Source organism: Diospyros lotus, chromosome 5 (genome assembly GCF_014633365.1).
Source record: "Diospyros lotus cultivar Yz01 chromosome 5, ASM1463336v1, whole genome shotgun sequence".
NCBI lineage: Eukaryota > Viridiplantae > Streptophyta > Magnoliopsida > Ericales > Ebenaceae > Diospyros > Diospyros lotus.
In genome coordinates, this window is record NC_068342.1 from 34,789,158 (window position 1) to 34,810,632 (window position 21,475).

Consider the following 21,475-nt stretch of genomic DNA (forward strand, 5'->3'; position numbering starts at 1 on the left):
ACTTAGATAAGGCAAGAGTACGAGCAACTCCATTAACATAATACAGGCCTTCTTTTCCCTCAGCATTACCAATCATCTTCCCCGAAATTAGGTTCTGAAACACACTATGAGTTGGAAAGAAAATCACTTTACATTTCACATCCTTAGTGATTGTGCTGATTGACAATAGGTTGCATTTCAATTTAGGCACATATAAGATAGACTTCAAATATAAACGAGCTATGTATAATGAATCTCTCCCTTAGCATAAGAGATAGTACCATCTTTCATAGTTACTTTTATAGTTCCATCACATCTTTTATAATCTAACAATCCATGCAATGAACCGGTCATATGATCTGAGGCTCTTGTATCCACAATCCAATCATCTGTAGATAACAATTTATAGAGATAACACTGATGGAAAGTACATTTTTTAGCAAGGGAAACGGTTGGTTTTGGGTTGTCCACCAAATCTGATGATTTTGTAACCTGTGTCTGGTTCAATACCTGTTGTAGTACTTCCAATTGATTTGCAATTTAAGGTAAAATTAGTTATTTTACCTTCTTCAGTATCAACTGCATAGGCTGTTTGTGTAGAAGAGATTAATATTGATTAGCTTGATGTACATGCTATAGTTTAGATGTAATTAGTCATGCAGTTATAATTGTGTTAGTTAAGTTGTTGAGGCTGCTATTGCAAATTGCAACAGGTTGTTATTACTTATTAGTGATAGCTGGTTCGTATATATATCCAGCTATGCCTCATTTATGTTAGATTGATTAATTCATTTTTCTCTAAATTCATTCTACGAGTTCTTCTCGTTTCTTTATTTCTTTTCTGTTCACACTTTGAAGCTCTTGCTTCATGGTATCAAAGCCCTAGACAAACATCCATGGCTTCGAATCCTAAGTTTAGCGCTTCCTCCATGCCTCATTCATCTTCTTCTTTGTCGTCAAAATCACAATCCGATTTCTCCTCAGTTGCAAAAGCTTTCAATTACATTCCGATTAAGCTGGATACCAGCAACTATCTCTTTTGGAATGCGCAAATCTTGGCGACGATCAGAGCATTCGACTTGCTGCCTTTCATTAACAAGTCTCCACCACCGATGAAATATGTTCCAAATCCTAAGGCGGATCAATCTGATTCACCTATGGTCAATCCTACCTACACCAGTTGGATCTGATCCGATCTGATCAATTATTACTCGGATGACTCTTTTCTACAATGGACAAGGAGGTACTTGCACATGTGATTCATTGTGAATCATTTGTGGAGATATGGTCTTTCCTTAATAACTTTACTCTCAACAAACGATAGCAAAATCTTTCCAATTGAAGCAACAATTACGTTCAATTAAGAAGGATTCACTTTCTGTTAATTAGTATATTCTGAAAATCAAAACCATAGGGCATCCACTTGCTGCCATTGGAGAACCTCTCAATGACAAGGATTTGCTATTAACTATTCTGAATGGCCTAGATTATGACTATGAAATCATGGTTAGCCTTATTACTTATCAGATGGATGATATAAATCTAGAGAAAGTTCAGTATTTGTTATTGATGCATGAACAAAGATTAGCCACCAAGAATATGTCACTTTCCTCTGTTAATTTTGATTCTGCTGCTTCATCATCTATGAATGTTAATGTTGTTTTGTATTAGCCTAGAAATGGTAATGGATCTATCAATAACAATAGAGGAGGCTTTGTATCCCATGGGGGTAGTTACATGAACAGAGGAGGACGAGGTCATGGTAGATTCTGCTGGTAGGAGAATCTATTGTCAGCTTTGTGGCAAACCTGGTCATTTTGTGGATAAATGCTACCATCGGTTTGATAGGAATGTTCAAAGAGTTTCTAATCAGAATCAAAATTCTGGCAGAGGGGGTTCTATGGTGCAGTCAGATCCAAGTGCATATTTAGCTGGTCCTAATGTGTCTAATGAGGTTTTTATGGCTGAAATAGGGTCTATGTTCAGTACTCACTGTGGCTATTTGCCTTAGTCTCCTGATAATCAGTCTCAATCTTCCTATTGTGGAGATCCTTCCTGATTTGTTGATTTAGGAGCAACTAACCACATCATATCTAGTCTTAACAATTTGTCTCTTCACTCTCTATACAACGGTGTTGATAAAGTTGCCGTTGGTGATGGTAAGAGATTGTCCATTTGTAATGTTGGTATCAGTCGATTGTATACTCAAGCTAACCCTACTTCCATCATTTCCTTATCTAATGTTCTTCATGTTCCTAATATGAAGAAGAATCTTATTAGTGTCTCTCAGCTAACTAAAGATAATAATGTTGTTGCTAAGTTTCATTCTGATTCTTGTTTGGTTAAGGACAAGGACTTAGGGCTGATGCTACTTCGAGGAACTCTTAAAGATGGACTTTATCAATTGGCGCCAGCATTTGGTCATATTGTTAAGTCCAAAGACTTTGTTGTTGGTGTTCCTGTTATTGTTCTCGTTTCCTCAAATAAATGTGAAAGATAGCATTTGCTTTCTCTAGATCTGTCACCAAATATAAATGTAGCCCACACAAACAATGTATGGCAGCAATGGCATGCCAGATTAGGGTATCCTTCATCTCATGTACTGAAATCCATTTTGAATAAAATCCATGTTCATTGTTCAAATTTTGATCTTTCCTTTTGTGATTCTTGTAAAGTTGGCAAATTACATCAACTTCCTTTTGCTAATTGCAAAATTACAGCAAAGAGGCCTTTGGAATTGGTTTCTGATTTGTGGGGTCCTCCTCCTATTGTTTCCACTTAAGGATACAGATATTATATCATCTTTGTTGATGCTCACACTAGGTACACATGGCTATATCCCTTGAAACTTAAATCTGATGCCTTGACCACCTTTGTAACCGTTCACAAATTTGTTGAGTTACAGTACAATTCCATACTTAAAGCCCTACAAACTGATAATAGTGGGGAATTTAAAGCCTTTTTACCTTACCTTCAAAGTTGTGACATTCAGCCTCGTTTTACATGTCCTTATACACACGAACAAAATGGTGTAGCTAAAAGAAAACATAGACATATAAGTGAGATGGGCCTTACATTATTAGCCCATGCTCACATGCCATTGAAATTTTGGGTAGAAGCATTTCAAACTGTTGTTTACACCATCAATCTCTTACCCTCTTTACCTATGCAATTTCAGTCTCCATTTGAATTGCTTTACCACAAATAGCCTAACTATATGTAGTTTCACCTTTTTGGGTGTGCTTGTTTTCTCTATCTCAGACCCTACAACAAGCACAACTTTGACTTTCATTCTACCAAGTGTGTATTTCTTGGTTATAACCATGTTCAAGTTGGGTATAAGTGCTTGCATTCTTCGGGTAGAATATATGTCTCTAGATGTGCAATTTAATCCTGATGAGTACCCCTATCCTCTTATGTTTTCAATTTCTTCTTGCCCTTCCTCTCAAATTCAATTTGTTCTCAATGGTCCTTCTTCATCTCTTTTTCATTCTCTTCCTTCTTTCTCTTCTAATTTCTCTTCTTCTCAAGTAGCACAACCTTTTGTTCCTACCTTACCCACCTCTATTTCTGCTGGTCCTTCTTCTTCTTTCAATCCTCATTTAGAGCCCATTTCAGATCAGCAACCCTATCAATCCATTAAGTCCAATCTACCTTGTCACTGTCCTAGACAGAGACAATGAGCTTCCCTTGGCTCGATGAGTTTCAAGGGGAATAATAGAAAGAATTGGGTAGGAAGGTAGAAAGAACAGAGGAAGTAGAGAGGACTGAGTGAGGCAAGAGAGAGAGAGATAGAGAGGAACAAAATAATTTTGTATTCAATCTTTTTTCATGCCTTCTCCCGTGGAATGGGAGGGGTACATATAGGCGCTTGGTGTGGAAGTGGATGCAACAGATCCTTCCCCCTCCAAGCGGTTACAACATACTATCTTGTCCTTTCCTAAGGCCCTACACATGGCCTTCTACTCCTAAAAGAATTTGTTAGCTAAAATATAAATGCAACAAGGAAATACAACAGTGCATATTTGAATAAACAGGAATAAGATTGAAATTAAATGCAAAAAAGTAGCCATAGTCGTGACAATTCTCCCCCCTTAGAACATGCTAAGAAGGCTCGCTGCTCTTGGAAAACGCTGTAGTAGACTTGGTAGATATTCCCACATGTTGTCCTTGTTACTCCCCTGTTCCCATTTCACCAACACTTAGACTAGAGGGGCCCCTTGGTTGTGTACCACCCTTCTATCTATAATAGCTTTTGGTTCCGTGGGACCTTCCTTTCCCGTACACGGTGTTGCTAAGACTGTATCCACTGGCTCTGCCCCGGATGATCGCTTCAGCAAAGATACATGGAAAACAAGGTGTATGTGAGTGCCTTTGGGTAGTTGGAGCTTGTAGGCCACCTTACCTATTTTTTCTATTATGCTGAACGGTCCAAAGTACCGGGGACTCAACTTGGATACTGGCCCTTGATTGAAGGCCTTTAAGTGAGGGTACCTTAGCTTTAGATACACATTTTCCCCCACTTCTAATTCTCAGTTGCTTCTTTTTTTGTCAGCATACTGCTTCATTCTATTCCGGGTCGATGCTAACTCTTGCTTCAATTGTTGTAAGACCACTCTCCTTTGCTATAAGTATTCTTCCACTAATATCTCTATTGCATGCCCTTCAGTGGCAGGCAACAGCGGTGGTGGGCATCCATACAACGCCTCAAATGGGGACATTTTTAGGGATGTGTGGTGGGTGGTATTATACCACCATTGTGCCAATGCTAACCACCTATGTCAGTGTTTGGGCTGTTGTATACACATGCATCTTAGGTATGTTTCTAGCACTTGGTTGACTCTCTCAGTCTGCCTATCTGTTTGGGGGTGATATGTCGTTGACATGTTGAGCTTAATCCCTATAGATCCCATCAATTCCTGCCAAAAGTGGCTTGTGAACATCTTATCGCGGTCTGATACGATGGTACTCGGCACCCCATGTTGTGATACTATTCTGTCTATAAACATTCTAGCCACTTCCTTGGCGATGTAAGGGTGAGCCAGCCCTATAAACTACGCGAACTTTGTGAATCGATCCACTACAACTATAATACTATCCCTCCCTTCAGATTTAGGTAGTCCCTCGATAAAGTTCATAGTTACACTAACCCAAGCTCGATCCGGCATAGGTAGAAGTTACAAGAGACCAGGGTAGGCCACATTCTCCAGTTTACATCTCTTTCATATATTACAGGCTAACACAAAGTTCTTGACTTCCACTTTAATCTTGGGCTAATAAAACATCTGTTTAACTCTGAGGTAGGTATTTTGGATCCCAGAGTGTCCCCCCACGGGTGAGTCATGCAATGACTAAAATTCTGCTTAAGGTCTCCCTTGCTCCCTATGACAAGCCTGCCTTTAAACCTCATCATCCCCTCCGTTAGAGTGTAGTTTCCAGCCCCGTTAGGTTCAATCACCAGCCTTTCCATTATCTCCTCAACCTGCTCATCGTTGGCATAGTTGTCAACAACTTCTTGACACCATTCAGGGACTACTTTAGTAATGGTTGCCACATTGCCTTCCTCTTGACACCTTGATAGTGCATCTGCAGCTATATTCTCTTTGCCTCGCCTGTATTGTATGGAATAATCGAGTCCCATTAGCTTGGCCATACCCCTCTTTTGTAGTTGAGTTTGTAACTTCTGTTGTAGTAAAAATTTTAGGCTTCATGGTCTGTTTTGATGATGAATCTACCTCCTTCTAAGTAATGTTGCCACCTCTCGATTGTCATTAACACTACTAGGAATTCCTTCTCATATATGCTCAACCTCAAGTGCCTAGCGCTCCAAGCTTGGCTCAAGAATGCCAGAGGCCTCCCCTTCAACATTAGGACTGCCCCTACACCAACTCCAAAAGCATCCGTCTCCAGTATAAAGGGTTCATTGAAGTCTGGTAACCCTAAGACCAGCATTGTGCTCACCGCCTCCTTAAGCTTCTCGAAGGATGCTTCGGCCTCCTCACCCCACTTAAAATTCCCCTTCTTCAACAGGTCAGTTAGGGGGCGACTGATGATGTCATAACCTTTAACAAACCGTCTATAATATCCAGTAAAGCCGAGGAATCCCCTTAGAGCCTTCAAGTTTGTGGGTTTGGGCCAGTTGACCGTGGTCTCTACCTTCCTTGGGTTTGTCCTCACTCCCTCCCCTGATATTATATGGCCCAAATATTCCACCTGATCTTGGCCATAGCAACACTTAGACCTTTTGATGAAAAGTCGGTTGGATTTGAGGACTTCTAGGGTGGTTTTGAGGTGGGATAAGTGTTGCTCAAGGGTTGGGCTGTAAACAAGAATGTCATCAAAGAAGACTAATACAAATTTTCTCAAATAAGATTCAAATATTTGGTTCATGAGAGATTGGAAGGTAGCCGGTGCATTAGTGAGTCCAAAGGGCATCACCAACAATTCAAAATGCCCATGATGAGTTCTAAAGGCAGTTTTGTGGACATCTTCAGCTTTCATCTTGATTTGGTGATAACTTGATCTAAGGTCTAGCTTGGAGAAAATGGTGGCATTAGACAGCTCATCCATTAGGTCTTCTATCAAAGGTATGGGAAATTTGTCTTTTATGGTGAGGGCATTCATTTGCTGGTAGTCTACACAAAAACGCCAAGATCCGTCATTTTTCGTGACTAGAAGGACCGGTGAGGCAAAGGGGCTGTGGCTAGGCCTTATAAAGGATTGATTTAGCATCTCTTTTACCATCTTTTCGATCTCTGTTTTCTGTGTGGGCGAATACCAGTATGCCCTGATGTTTATTGGCTCAGAGTCTGGTTTGAGGTTGATAGAATGGTCTAAGTTTCGGGTGGGAGGTAGGGTATTAGGTATAGCAAATAAGTCCCCAAATTCTACCAACAATTCATCAGTAAGGTGGCTAGAGTGTACCTGGCCAACTTTCCTTTGATCGCTGCTGATGGACAAGGTGAGCTCCCCGTACCTCAGTTTCTCCTGCCCTTCCTCCACTGCCACAATCGAAAACAATTGAGCCAGCTTACTTCATTTGTTCCGAAAGACTCATTGTAGGCTCCTTCCTATCATCATCTTGCTGGCCCCGATTTCTCTCTCCTTTGAGTATCATCATTTTTCCTCCATTTTCAAAGGATACCTTTATTCGATTAAAGTCGAAACTGATGGGGCTAACTTCCTTCATCCAATCAACCCCTAGAACCACATCATAGCCCCCCAGTTGCAGAAGCCTGAGATCAGCTTCAAACTCTTCTCCTTGCATCTCCCAATTAAACCTTGGGCAGGCCGAGTTGCTAATCACTCTACCCCCATTAGCCACTATCACGCTAAGTGGTGGAGTGTCAGAGAGGGGGCTTTTCAGTCTCCTCGCAGTGCCTTCATCAAGGAAGCTATGGGTGCTTCCTCTATCTATCAAGATCATCAGACTCTTTTCCTTCACCTTCCCTTCGATTTTAATTATCTTGTTGTTAGTCACCCATTTTAACGCGTGGAGTGATATTTCCCCATTGTCTTCCTCCCCCAACTCTTCACACTCCTCAGCTTCTTCTCCACCTTCCATTACTTCTCCCGGATCTCCTTCCAGTAGGAGAATTTGTCTCCTACATTGGTGCCCCTGGAAATATTTATCCCCGCACCTAAAGCACATACCTAGCTGCCTCATCTGTTCGTTAAACCTTCCCATTGTGTGGGGTACTCCCGAACAGTTTAGCTCCTGGATTACTAACTGCTCACTCCCGGTTAAATCCTTTGCCTCCTTGGTGAGAGGTCCCTGTCGCCATAGCCTTACTTTGCTGCCTCTGCTTCTTCATCAAGGCCTCCACCACCATCTCCTGCAATCTCGCACACTCTACTGCTTGTTCCACTATTCGGGGTCTGGTCATTTTGACCATATGCCTTAGGTCCTCACTTAGACCACTCAAAAAGCTGGACACGAAATAGGCCTCCGAGAGATGAGGATCATGGCTGCTCATAAGAGATCTAAACTCCTCAAACCTTTTAAGGTAAGCTTTCAACTGAGTTTGTTGAATTCTTCGACAATATCGGAAATACTTCTTTCCCCAAATCTCTCATAATTTCTCAATAAACTCTCCCCATGTAGGATGGTCCCTTACACTAGTCCACCCTTGATACCATGCATCTACTACATCGTCAAAGTAAGCGGCAACTAAGGACACTCTTCTACCCTCCAGGATGTCATACCATTCGAACATCCTTTCGCATTTCCTCATCCACCAGCACGGGTTATCCCCTTCAAAGATGGGTATCTCCATTCAAGACTGTTACAATTTGAAAGGAAAGAACACAGATACAGAAAGAAAGATGTGCAGCACAAACGTGAGGAATAAGATGCTTAAAACTCTAAAACTTCTGAAATCCTTACAGAATAAATAGAGAATAGAAAATCAAATCACTAAGATCATGGCTAGAAATTATCCCATGATGACAACAAACAACTAACCACTTCCTAGAAAAGTGGAACTAACTTGACTTATTCAAAAGCAAAGTAAAATAGAAATAAAACACTTGAAATCCATCTCAGCATGCACTCCTAAACACGTCAGCTAACAGGGGCATGGGAAACCCTGGCTGTTGTCGTGGGGCTTGCTCCATACGACCCCTATGCAACATCGTTTCCCCCTCCCCATCTTGTTCTCCTTCTATATCGGGGGTCTCTGACCGATGTATTGTTCTATTGTTTCTTAAGAGAGGCTCGGTTCTATCCCTAGGAGGGAATTCAGGGCCCATATACTCACCGAATTTTGGCGAGTGAACATCAGCATGAACTGTTGAAGTTGCGCCCCGAGCTCCTCTCTCATTTGTGCCATTTCTTCTTGCATCTGGACTAGCGTTCCATCCAGTCTCCTCTCCAAACCTTCTATGGAACATTCCAGCTTGTGGTCGATCGCCATGATCGCCTCATGGTTGCGACCATTTCCCAACTCCAGTTGGTTGACTTGCCTCTGGACTTCGGGCATGGACGAGATGACTTGTTGCAACTGGGATTCTATGTTCTTCATGCGGGTTCCTTCCGCCATAATCTTCTACAATTCTTGGCCGGAATCGAGCTTTGATACCAAATTGTCACTGTCCTAGACAAAGACAATGAGCTTCCCTTGGCTCGGTGAGTTTCAAGGGGAATAATAGAAAGAATTGGGTAGGAAGGTAGAAAGAACAGAGGAAGTAGAGAGGATTGAGTGAGGCGAGAGAGAGAGAGAGAGAAATAGAGAGGAACATAATAATTTTGTATTCAATCTTTTTTCATGCCTTCTCCCGTGGAATGGGAGGGGTACATATAGGCATTTGGTGTGGAAGTGGATGCAGCAGATCCTTCCCCCTCCAAGCGGTTACAATAGACTATCTTGTCTTTTCCTAAGGCCCTACATGTGGCCTTCTACCCCTAACAAAATCTGTTAGCTAGAATATAAATGCAACAAGGAAATACAACAGTGCATATTTGAATAAACAGGAATAAGATTGAAATTAAATGCAAAAAAGTAGCCATAGCCGTGACATACCTCAACACAGAGTTGCTACAACTCCTTCTATTCGCCCATTAAGTTGAGGCTCTCTTAGACACTCATTGGAATAAGGCTATGGAGGAGGAGTTTTGTGCATTGCAGCATAATCATACATGGGACCTTGTTCCTTTCTCTTCTGATATGAACCTCATTCGCTGCAAATGGGTTTTTAGAATCAGGTATAACTCTAATGCGTCGGTTCTCAGGCACAAAGCCCAGCTGGTGGCTAAGGGTTTTCTTCAAACTCCTGGGATTGACTCTGTTGAGACCTTTATCCCTATTATTAAGGCTCCTACCATTAGAGTTTTGTTCTCCTTAGCAGTCACTTTTGGCTGGGACATTTAGCAAGTAGATGTTAATAATGCTTTACTTAATGGGGATTTAACTGAAGAGGTTTATATGTCATAGTCCGAAGGCTTTGTAAATGCCCAGTTTCCTTCTCATGTGTGTAAATTGAAAAAGTCACTTTATGGTCTTAAACAAGCTCCTCGAGCTTGGTACACAAAATTGAGATCAGCCTTGTAGAATTAGAGGTTTATAAGAGTTGTTTCTTATTCATCTTTGTTCATTAAAAGGACTACTAAGTATGTGCTATTCATTTTGGTGTATATTGATGATACTCTTCAAGCTTACATTCAAGATTTGGACACTTATTTTGCTCTCAAAATCTTAAGATCTGTCAACTATTTTCTAAGGTTTGAAGCCTATAGAGATACTAATGGTATATATCTCACTCGGTCCAAATATAACTTAGATTTGTTGAAAAAGGCAACAATGCAAGATTGCAAGCCCCGTGTTACACCTATGAACTTAGGAGTATCATTGACTGATGAGGGTGACTCTTTTTCTAATCCATCTCTCTATAGAACCATCATTGGTTCTCTTCCATACCTACACTCAACCAAATATAGCTTTTGTGGTAAATAAGTTGAGTCAGTTTTTGTCCTCCCCCAAATTGCAACATTGGATAGCTTGTAAAAGATTGCTTCAGTATCTCAAGGGAACCATTGGTATGGGTTTTTTGTTTGCTCCTACTCCTAGAGACTCGTCCCTAATTGTTTACACAGATGCGGACCATGTTGCTTGCAAAATCACCAGATGATCTACCAGTGGGCTGTGTGTTTTTCTTGGTCAGAATTTGTTGGTTTGGAGCTCAAGAAAACAGTCTGCAGTGGCCAGGTCTGTTGGAGAGGCTGAGTATCGAGCAGTGGCACAAGGGGTGACTGAGGTCTTGTGGCTTAAGTCTCTGTTTTCTGAGTTGGGATATTCATGTGCTCATGTTCCAGTTTTGTGGTATGATAATCTAGCAGCAAAGAGCATAGCTGAGAATCCGATGTTTCATTCTCACACCAAGCACATTGAGATTGATGTGCATTTTGTTTGGGAGAAGGTAGAAAATGGAGAGGTTGAAATCAGATATGTTCACACACTTCACCAGATGGCTGATATTGGGATTGTCGAGGGACATATTCTTGTTCTTGTGCAATAAGCTTGGACTCAAGCTGTCACCTATGCATTCTAATCCTACTACAGCTTCAGGAAAACCAAGACTCAAGCCTAGTGCTACTGCAGCTTCAGATAAGCCAAAGCTCAAGTCTTCTACTTCTGTCAAGAGTTCTAAGATGTTGAGGCTGCTGTTGTAAATTGCAACAGGTTGTTATTAGGGATAGCTGGTTTGTATATATATCCAGATATGCCTCATTTCTGTTAGATTGATTAATTCATTTTTCTCTGAATTCATTCTACGACTTCTTCTCGTTTCTTTGTTTCTTTTCTGTTCACACCTTGAAGCTCTTGCTTCAGTTTGAGTTTTCCTTTGGCCTTTCCCTTCCAATTTGTTGGTTTCCCATGGATCTTCCAGCAAGTGTCTCTGGTGTGATAGGGCTTGTGACAGTAATCATGCTACTGTTTCTCTTTTTGTGGGTCTCCACGTGTTGGTGCTGTTTTTTGTTTAGAAGTAACAAGGGCTGAACTACTCTGATTGTTATTTTCAGGTAATGAATTAAGCATTACCTTCTTCCAGCTTTCCTCTCTTCTCACCTCTGCAAATGTCTCCCGGATAGATGGAAATGGCTTGGTCCCTAACAACATCCCTCTAACTTCATCCAATTCAAAATTGAGGCCGTGTAGAAAGTCAAATACCCTTTCTTTTTCCACCATTTTAGAGTACTTAACTTCATCCTTGGTACACTCCCAACTGATGTTATAAAACAGATCAATTTCTTATCGTAACTCGGACAACATATTATAGTAATCGGTTACTGAGTGGTTACCTTGGCAAGTGGTCCTTATAGCTGATCGAACTTCAAAGCTTTGTGCCATGTTTTTCATATCTGAGTAAAGTCTTTGTACCGCTACCCATACTTCTTTGGTTGTTTTGTAAAAGCAGATAGGTCCTCTCTATCTTTGGCTCCATAGAATTGATGAGGCAAGCCATAACTATGGAATTTTCAGCATCACATACTTCATAGTTAGCAGCTGCAGGATCTGGTCTAGGGATTCCCCCAGTTAGATACCCCACTTTTTCTCTCTCTTTCATAACCAACAAAACTGATTGAAATTATTCTCGAAAGTTAGTCCCATTTAGTTTATGCTGGGTAATTTGAAGGGTGTGGTGGTCGAGGGAAATAGGGACAGTAGAAGATTGTAAGGTTGTAGTGGATGGAGGATAAGTAGTGGAGGCTTCACTGGTTGGCGAAGTACTGGCCATCTTCGAACAGCTGTGTGAAGAAGAGGATAAGATATGCAGTCACCGATCAGTGGCTTTGATACCATGAACAAATTTAGATGCTTAGATTGACATGCTCTAAGTGACAAAGGGGTGAGTGGAAATAAATTCAATCACACTATGCATTCTATCGTATGCTTCATATACAGAAGCTGCTGTCAGCTTTTTCCTAGAATCTAGGAATTCAAAATAACAAATTTGAAAATACAATACAACAACAGATAAGATAGGATTTAAACTTGAAAATTAGTTTTCCTCCTATCTTTATGGAATAGCTGTAACTTGTTATCTTCTTTTGATTTCAACTTCTTCTTCTTATCATCTTATCTTCATTCAAACCAACTGTTCTTATCATCAACCAACTGCCCTAATCACCTTTAATTCGGAATTTCTTCCTGAACAATATTTTGGACCATTTGTCATGCAATCTTGAGTTGGTCCTTTTACTGGGATCTTTTAAGACATGGAGTCATTGACATGTACATGGATACCCATTAAAGAGTGTTTTGAAATTTCAGGTGTCAAGCCTTTTTTTCCATGGCATAAACATAATTTTATTTGCAAATTTGGCAGTTTAAGCAGAAGATTTCTGTCTACAACAAGTTTGGGAAGCCAATCATCACAGCTACTGACAATTCGAATCCATGGTGGGGACTGTTGGAAGGAGCCATTGGCAAAGCAAATGGAAAGGTTGGAAGGCCTGAGATCTTTCCTGCTTCTACAGATGCTCATAATTTTCGAGAACTGGGGTTGCCAGCAATTGGCTTTTCTCCAATGGCTAACACTCCCATTCTACTTCATGATCACAATGAGGTAAACATTTCATCCTATTCTTTCACTGGTAGGCTATCCATTAATTTGACTTGAATTATATGAAGATGTATAAAGTGTAATTCAATGATCTGATGCATTTGCAAAATACGTGAATGCTGCAAGTATATACGCTTGGAGAATTAGCCTAGTCTTGTTACAAATTACTTTTATTTCTACTAATATATACGTTCTGCTCTGCTGCTACTAATAATAGATCATGTTTATTAAGGTTTTGAAACTTGTTATCCATTTTCCAAAGCAGAAAAATAACAAGGGTGCAAGTTTGGAAACTGCTTAAATTTTTTTTTTTGTAAAGACCTAATTATGGAAAGCAAAAGTATTTGTTTTTGCTCCATAAATCATTATTCCATACAGAAATGAGAACACAATATGAAGCTGAAGATGGTTTCAAAGTTTTCATTGTTTTGCTTGTTGAAAGGGGAAACTTGTCATTGATTTCAATTCTGAGAAACAACAAAATACAGCATGGATGGGGAGGTTTTTCTTTCTCTGCTTTTTAAATGCCCTTACAGTTTTGCATGTCAATTTGATTATTATTAATTTGGAACTAGATACCCAAGTTCAGGATTTCATTTGTGAGAAAATGTTAAATCTGTAAGTCACCAGCTTCAGCCTAACTGGCATATTTCCATCCTGTTGCAGTTTCTGAGGGAGGATGAGTACTTGAGAGGAATAAATATATACGAGTCAATAATCAAAGCTTATGCATCTTATGTTGAGCATACAAAAGGTGGAGCCTCTAGGGAAGAGCTGTAAAATTGAGGCAGGCTGTCAACCTGTACCTGGGCTTCGTATCCTGCCAAATTTATCAGATACAGGAAATTGCATATCCCCTGGGGGCCTCGCCTTGACGAGAAGCTCGGGACCACCGGTTTGACATGTCTACTTGCTGTTGCTGTACGATGAGATGAAACTTTAATTTTATTGCAGAAATAAGTCTCCTCTCTTGGATATTGTATCATCATCACTATCTTGGTAAGCCTAATCAGCCAGAACAAATTGTGATGCCTTACATGTTTTGTCTGGTTGATAATGTACAAAGTATGAAGTAGCTAAAAAAGTGAAACAACTCATTCTAAAAGCTGATCTTAGCCAAGTATTTTTAAGAATTCAATTGCTTGGTCCAGTTTGCAATGCAATTTAGTAAAGAGGAAGAGGAACGTTTAAAAGAAAAATTTGGTGAGAGATACTTAGATAATAGATAGATAGATATGATCTATGATATATTTTATGTTTTGAGTTTTGACTCATAGGCCTTAAAATGTTTCTTAGAGCCGTCCTTGAATATCTTGGTCATGTCACTACTATATGTTACATTACCTGCAGGTTTAATTTTATATCTTGGGTTTTGATTTAATCCTGTTAAAATTAATATTAATTACACTTATATTAATCAGTATCAAATATTAAAATTGACTAACAATAATATTCTTATGTTATTCCTCAAGTTATTACCAATAATAATGTTTTTGATCGTGTCGCTATAATATATAAAAATAGGGATGTAAATGGAAATGAATTGAGTAACGTGTGCTAAGTGAATAAGGTTACCCAATAAATATAAATAAAAACAAAAATGGAGACAGAAAAGAGTCCCCCGACTTACTTGCCATTGCCCATTGGGTACAGTTTCATTCAACCTACACCTACTGGCTACTGCGTCACCTACATTTACTATTCTTGTTGGTCCCTATCTATCATTATTCTGTTACTTTGAATGCGATTTAAGGGCACATCAGTAAATGAATGGCCCGGCCCTTGCAAGCAGAGTACATTTTTGCTTTATATTTTATTATTATTTTATTGCATAAATGGAAGCCAAGCCCAGCCCAGGTTTGGTAGATTAGATATTATACAGTGGACAGTGAAGTGATGATGACTGATGGATGCAGCTCTCCCTCTTACAACGACGGAGTACTCACTTTCTCATGCTTTTTGGGAAATCCCAGGCCGACGGATTATCCGACTTATATTAATCTATTCATCAACCAGCAAATACATACATAATAATTTTCAGGCCTAACATTAGACTCCATAAAAGTGGTCTTTTTTACTTGAATTCAACAAAATATATAAGAGAGAATTTCTTCTGCTGATCGCATTAGACAAGGACAATTTAAGAGTTATCTGATAGATAGAATGAGATGCCAGCGGCATGAGCCCCATGAGGGGAGAGGGGTGTTACGGGACGGGACGCAAACAAAATGAGAGATGTCTTATTTTATTTATATCGGACAATATAAGAGTTATTCTTATAAAACTCACACTCTCTATCTCTTATTTTACTTACGTTGGGTAATTTTTATGTTACGACCAACACAACAAGACCTCTATATAAGAGATTCATTTCTCTACCATGTGACGCATGTTTGATGACTCTCAACTAATCTTCTAATATGTCATTGATAGCAATGGCTTTCAAAACAAAATAATTGCTATTGTTTTATTTTTAAAAATCATTTAACAATTTTTATTTTTATCTTTCATCTCAAGGGTTATTATGTGAAAAATCAATTTAGGGTTTCCAAAACTAAAGAATAAATGTTGAATTTGATTTCCAAAATAAGAAGAAAAAAATCGATGTGATTTGTTCTTAATTTTTAAAAACTGGAATACTACCATTCGGCTAATTTTTAAATGTTTAGGTACGAGTTTTAACTTTTGTGGGGTGGGGTGTACGATTCCCCTTAGAACCATAAATATATATATATATAAATTTATCTAAGATTTAAATCTTGATAAAGAAAAGTTTTGTAAAATAGTGTAAGTCTAGAACAAATATTTATAGAGTTTCTAACTTTTTTAAGTTTCAAAATGCGAATTAGGAGAGACTTTGTAGAACCATTTGTACTGGGTGATGTTGTGAGCCAAAACGTAGGCTTAGAAACTTAGGAAATAATCTGTAGAAAAAGTATACATATAGTATCAGATGTCATTGAAACCAAATAATTATGCTAAACTTTTAGGTTGGTTATCTTGATTATCCCGTAAAAAGTTACTTGAAATATATAAATATAATATAATGATTGAATCATATACGGCGGCCTTCAAGCCTCGTCAGATAATAAAACACAGCACAACAATACCTACTGCAACCAACCATAACGCCAAGCACAACATGCAGCAAAGGACTCCACCAGTTTTGTACAGAAAGAAGTAAAATATATATATATATATATATATTAAAACCCAATAATAATTAATCAGGACTTTGGCCAAGCACATTCCTTTGATAATGCCAGTCTTTCCATTACCACCATAACTTAATTAATGCACACCATCCATCCACTTCTTCATGAATAACAGGTAATTTAATCAGTAATGATATCTCTCTGTTCACTCTTGGGCTCTCACCATATCAACCAGCAGCTAGCTAGTTCTCCCTCTCTGATCCCCTTTCCAAATGGCAGGCTTTATTGTGGTACTAAAATCTCAAAGCGAACAAATCTCTACATTGCACAGAACACCAATAATTAACTTCCAAGGCCCAGAAGGTGGTAGCTTAAGGGTGAGGAAAATGAGGAGGCAATGGAGGGAATGGCCCAAACTTGGGGTGGTGGTGGTGGTGGAAGGTCTTTGGAGGAATCTTGGGGAATGGAGGCAGCTTGGGAAATGGTGGGCAAGGCTTCTTTGGGAATATTGGAGGAGGAAGAGATGGCGCAGGTGGTGGCATTGGCGTGTAAATTGGCACAGGTGCTGGGGGCGGGTTCTTGTAGATTGGGACAGGCGGAGGAAGCGGCTTTGGTTTCGGGGTTGGTTTGTAGATTGGAACGGGAGGTGGAAGCGGCTTTGGCTTAGGTTTCGGTTTGTAGATTGGAACAGGAGGTGGAAGTGGCTTCGGTTTGGGTTTTGGTTTGTAGATTGGCACTGGTGGTGGAAGCGGCTTTGGTTTTGGTTTGTAGATGGGCACTAGTGGTGGACACGGCTTCTTGTAGATGGGTATTGGTGGTGGCAGTGGTTTCTTATAAATGGGTATTGGTGGTGGCAGTGGTTTCTTGTAAATGGGTATTGGTGGTGGCAGTGGCTTCTTGTAAATGGGTATTGGTGGTGGCAGTGGTTTCTTGTAAATGGGTATTGGTGGTGGCAGTGGCTTCTTGTAAATGGGTATTGGTGGTGGCAGTGGCTTCTTGTAAATGGGTATTGGTGGTGGCAGTGGCTTCTTATAAATGGGTATTGGTGGTGGCAGTGGCTTCTTGTAAATGGGTATTGGTGGTGGCAGTGGCTTCTTGTAAATGGGTATTGGTGGTGGCAGTGGCTTCTTATAAATGGGTATTAGTGGAGGCAGTGGCTTCTTAGGGAAGGGATGGCCGAAGTAAAATGGAGGGAGAGTGAGCTTGGGCAAAGGTGGGTACTTGAAGAAAGGCCACAAGAAGGCTGAGGTGCAAGTCGCCGTCGAGAATTTCAACTTCCCGGCGGTGGTAAAGATGTGCTTGCCATCAGCTTTGGACTTTAAGATTATCTTTGAGGACTCAAGTCCATTGTGGGCTGCGCATGGAGCAGCCGATGCACTGTGCAGCTGTGCAAAGCACTCTTCCTTGAGCTTTCCGTCTTCCAGAATCTCCGCAGGAAGAGACACTTTGAATCTGCCTTCTTCATCAAGCTCTCCAACCGCTCTTCTCTGGAATTGCTCTCCATTTGTGGGAATGCAATCAATGGTCACTCCAAGCCCTGCGCAAAGTTAGCAAAGCAAGTCAATGATTTAGGCATATGCGGTATGACGATCCAAAAACCGAGCAAGCGGATTAGGCACCAAGGCAAATTACGATTTTGCCTTACTTGGCTTAAGAAGCAAGAAGGGTAAAAATAGTAAATTTCAACTATAATGGAAGAGAAGGCTGGTACGGACGAATATTCATATTTCATAAAGACTAGAAAACAAAAGACAAATGGACCTGAAAACGCATGGCTGGTTTTAATGTTAATCTCCGCACAATCTGCGCATTCTCCAACTCCAACCACCTCAAGTACAGCCTTGTCGCTTCCATGGCAGAGGCTGGAGGCAGAGAGAAGCAACAACACCCACAAACCCAGAAGACAAAGGGGGCGAATCCCCATTGAAGCTCATATGCCGGTGATGATGGCAAGGAGAGTCGAGTGATGGCTGGTTCAGTGAGGCATTTTGACAAATATATAGTGGGCAGAGGAGGGGGATGCGCTTGAGAAGCTCACCGACAGGCATTAAGGGCCTCACATGAACTCAGGGACCGACACCCCTCCACCTCCCCCTCCCCTTGAGAAGGAGAACCAATTGGCAATGCTTTGTCAAATGCCATCATTATCTTCTCATTCAATGTTATCTCTCAACTGTACAACTGCTTCCCTTTTTTTTTTTTTTGTTGTTGTTGATTTCTTTCTGCTTGTTTGCCAGCTTTTATAGCTCTTCTTTTGTTATTAAAATGATTATTATAGTGATTTATGGAAACAAATTTATTTATTTTTAATAGTTATAAATAAGTGCTTAAACAATACATAAAATATAACAAGCTTTGTCATTATCTTGATAGTTTAATATTATAGTAGTCAATTATCTATCTACACAATCTCTCGTCAATTAGTATGACCTCACTTTGTCTCTTACGATTCTTCTTTGTTTTTTCTTATATTAAAGATATTACAAAATTATTATGTTCATCGCGTCGAAACAACATAAAGTTTATCCAACACGGGCAAAACCAAGAGAACATTTCTCTATTACTAAAATCCATTAAAATTATAAGTAGCACCTCAAATAAAGAAAATCAAACAATATATGTATACACGGTAATTTTTTCTCATCCTTCCTTAGTTTTTTTTTTTTTAAGATAGTATTTATTAATTAAGATACAGATCAAAAAATATACGATATGAAAACTATTCTAGATCATTTCTAATATATTTGTTTATTTCTCTCATTCTCTCAAAATAAACATATTTTTTACTTTACAAATAAGAAAAAAAAAATGATATACATGTTCTTTAGTACATTTAAAAAAATTTAACAAATAATTTGATAAAAATTTTAAAATATTTCTCAAACTTAACTTGACATTTTCATATATTGGTCAAAAAAATATTTTAAGCTTATTTTAATATAATTTTATTTTACTTATTTTAATAAATATTACTTAAATAAATATATGTATGTACGTAAATGTATTTAACTTTGACTTTAGTTGATTGAATTAAAAGTTGTGATTTTTATTAATAGTAATTATAAAGTAGTTGGGGGGCGTTCCACTTCTGTTAGTAATTTAATTATGGCCGGCTACCAAGAGATCGTACAACAAAGATGCACAATGATTAGTGCAATTTTGGGTATATTCCGATCCAATCTGCAAGCTCCATTATAGCTACTGCAATTGAAATCGTGCAAAATCGAACCAAAACTCAATCATTGACGTGGTTAAAAATTATTTGATTAGATAATAATTTGATTTAAAAAAAAATCAAATACTATTTTAATGAATATAATTTGATTATAATTTTCATTAAATTTAAATTAAAACTCGAATCCAAATGAAATTGAATATGTCGGTAATCGAATTAAATCGAAATATATTGAATTGAATATATATATAATATATATTTATTTAATATATTATATACACATAATATATGTATTAACTAATGTATTTTTTTATAAATATTTTAACTAATGCATTACAAATATATAAAATATTTAAAATTTATAAAGTAATTAACAAATAAAAATAAAACATAAACTTAAATTATTTTATTTTTGTCAGTCAAATAATTATTAATAAAACTAATTAATTAAATATTTAGACAAATAAAACCTAACGAAAGATTATAGATTAAACCAAAAAAATTATAGTTAAAATCGAAAGTGAATGGTTTAGTTATGATTTTTAATTTTTAAAATCAATGGGTAATGGTTTAATTTTGATTTTAACAGTTTAAATTTAGTTTAGTTATGATTTTGACAAAAATTGAAATCAAATCGAACCATTACCAACCCTAATTATAGGCTAAGAAATGCTTTTTCTTAAAGATATTTGGGGGTTCTTGATTTTTAGTTTTTTTTTAATTAATTTACACTACTAGTGTTGCATAGATGAAATTAGAATAAATTGTATAAATAGTCACTAAATTTTATATTAATATATAATTTTATAATTATTATTAAAAGAGATTCACAAGATGTTAACGTCACAAATGAAATATTGTTATGTTGGTGAGATATCAAAGTCGAAATTTCTAAGAATTGAGAAAAGAAAAACAAATTAATTTGTGACATCACCAAGCACAATCAGTCAAAGACGTAGACCAGCTTAATCCATTTAATTAGTCACAATCAAACATGAATTAGACCCTTGACCATATGCATCCAACTCTCTTTTTCTATTTTTTCAATTCACAAATATTATTGTTTATAGTTAGAGAAGAGTAAAAGTTTGGTCTACCCCAAAGACAGAGTGAGGATGTACAATTAGTGAAAGCAAATAAAGAGGAGGAGGAAGTTGGGAGGTGGAGGCGTTATGGGGTGAGCATTGGGTTGGGCATCATTCCTTGCTAAAAATGAGACCTAAAAGTTAGGGTTATAATTTCTTTTTTCGGGTCAATGGCGATTAATATTATTATTTTTAATAATATAAAATTAAAAAAAAAATCTCTGGCCCAGTGGAGACAATTGCCCCCATTGGGCCCCATGTGGCTCCATGCTTGGTCTATACAGTTTGGGTTCGGATATTGATTAGTTCGGTTTTTCAAATTAATTGATTAGTTCCGTTTGATTTTGCTCCTCGATTTATCAAACTGATCGTTTGTACACCCCGATTTGTAGCATATACTGCAAAGACATGTCCAACACAATAAAAATAAAAAATAATAAAAATAAATTAGATAGATAGCATTAAATGGATGCATCCAACTAATTAGAGAGGGAAAAAAAAGTTGTATGCTGCATTAATTAGCATGTGGTGCTAAAATGTGGCCATTATCTGTCCAACTCAAAAGCAACTGTTACCAAAATATTGGTTTAGAGTCATCAATTAAATGCAATAATGAAGCAACCTTAGTGGGTGATAATTAAGTTTGTTTGTTGGAGATCTCATGCATGGTTGGGTTTGATATTAACACTCAGACTATGAACACAAAAGCTGATGCATTTTATATCTATTAACACTCACTGCTTCTAATTACTAAGTTTACTACCCCATTGGTTGGTTTGTTGCCAAGTTTTTCTATGTAATTTTTTTGTACTTCTCCCAATTTTTTTATTAATCAGTGTTTGAATAATGTTTTATGTTATGGGCATTCGAGATGGTATTTCTTCTTCTTATGTCGGTATCTTCTTATTTGTAACCAAGGGTCTGTTTGGTTACATGATTTCTATGTTTTAATTTCTGTGTTTCGAATCCTAAAATTTTAAAAGCACTTGTGAAGGTTTAAAGTAGTTTGAAAAAAAAAA

At 38.2% G+C, this 21,475-nt stretch overlaps 2 protein-coding genes across 2 annotated transcripts in view; one reads left to right on the top strand and one right to left on the bottom strand.

Moving 5' to 3' along the window:
* The window catches only part of LOC127801733 (uncharacterized), a 28,741-nt gene extending 14,562 nt beyond the window's left edge, over positions 1–14,179 (top strand). Inside the window, exons 3-4 of the mRNA XM_052337104.1 lie at positions 12,805–13,044; positions 13,708–14,179. Of these exons, the coding sequence (XP_052193064.1) occupies positions 12,805–13,044; positions 13,708–13,821 (354 nt within the window). The 3' untranslated portion in view covers positions 13,822–14,179. The remainder of the gene's footprint in view (positions 1–12,804; positions 13,045–13,707) is intronic.
* A 2,007-nt stretch (positions 14,180–16,186) lies between these two features.
* Positions 16,187–18,225, bottom strand: LOC127801980 (proline-rich protein 4-like). Its single transcript, XM_052337568.1, has 2 exons — positions 17,958–18,225; positions 16,187–17,733 (listed from the first exon to the last, which is right to left on the bottom strand). Exons 1-2 carry the CDS (start codon positions 18,118–18,120, stop codon positions 16,568–16,570), a joined length of 1,329 nt encoding a protein of 442 aa, XP_052193528.1. The 5' UTR covers positions 18,121–18,225; the 3' UTR covers positions 16,187–16,567.
* Positions 18,226–21,475: the final 3,250 nt, after the last annotated feature.

What these genes read in the sequence shown, in the direction of transcription:
- LOC127801980 (XM_052337568.1), bottom strand. Translation starts at nt 18,120, where the DNA reads ATGGGGATTCGCCCCCTTTGTCTTCTGGGTTTGTGGGTGTTGTTGCTT. An exon ending in AACCAGCCATGCGTTTTCAG is followed by an intron (nt 17,734 to 17,957) that starts GTCCATTTGTCT and finishes AACTTTGCGCAG; the next exon opens with GGCTTGGAGTGACCATTGAT.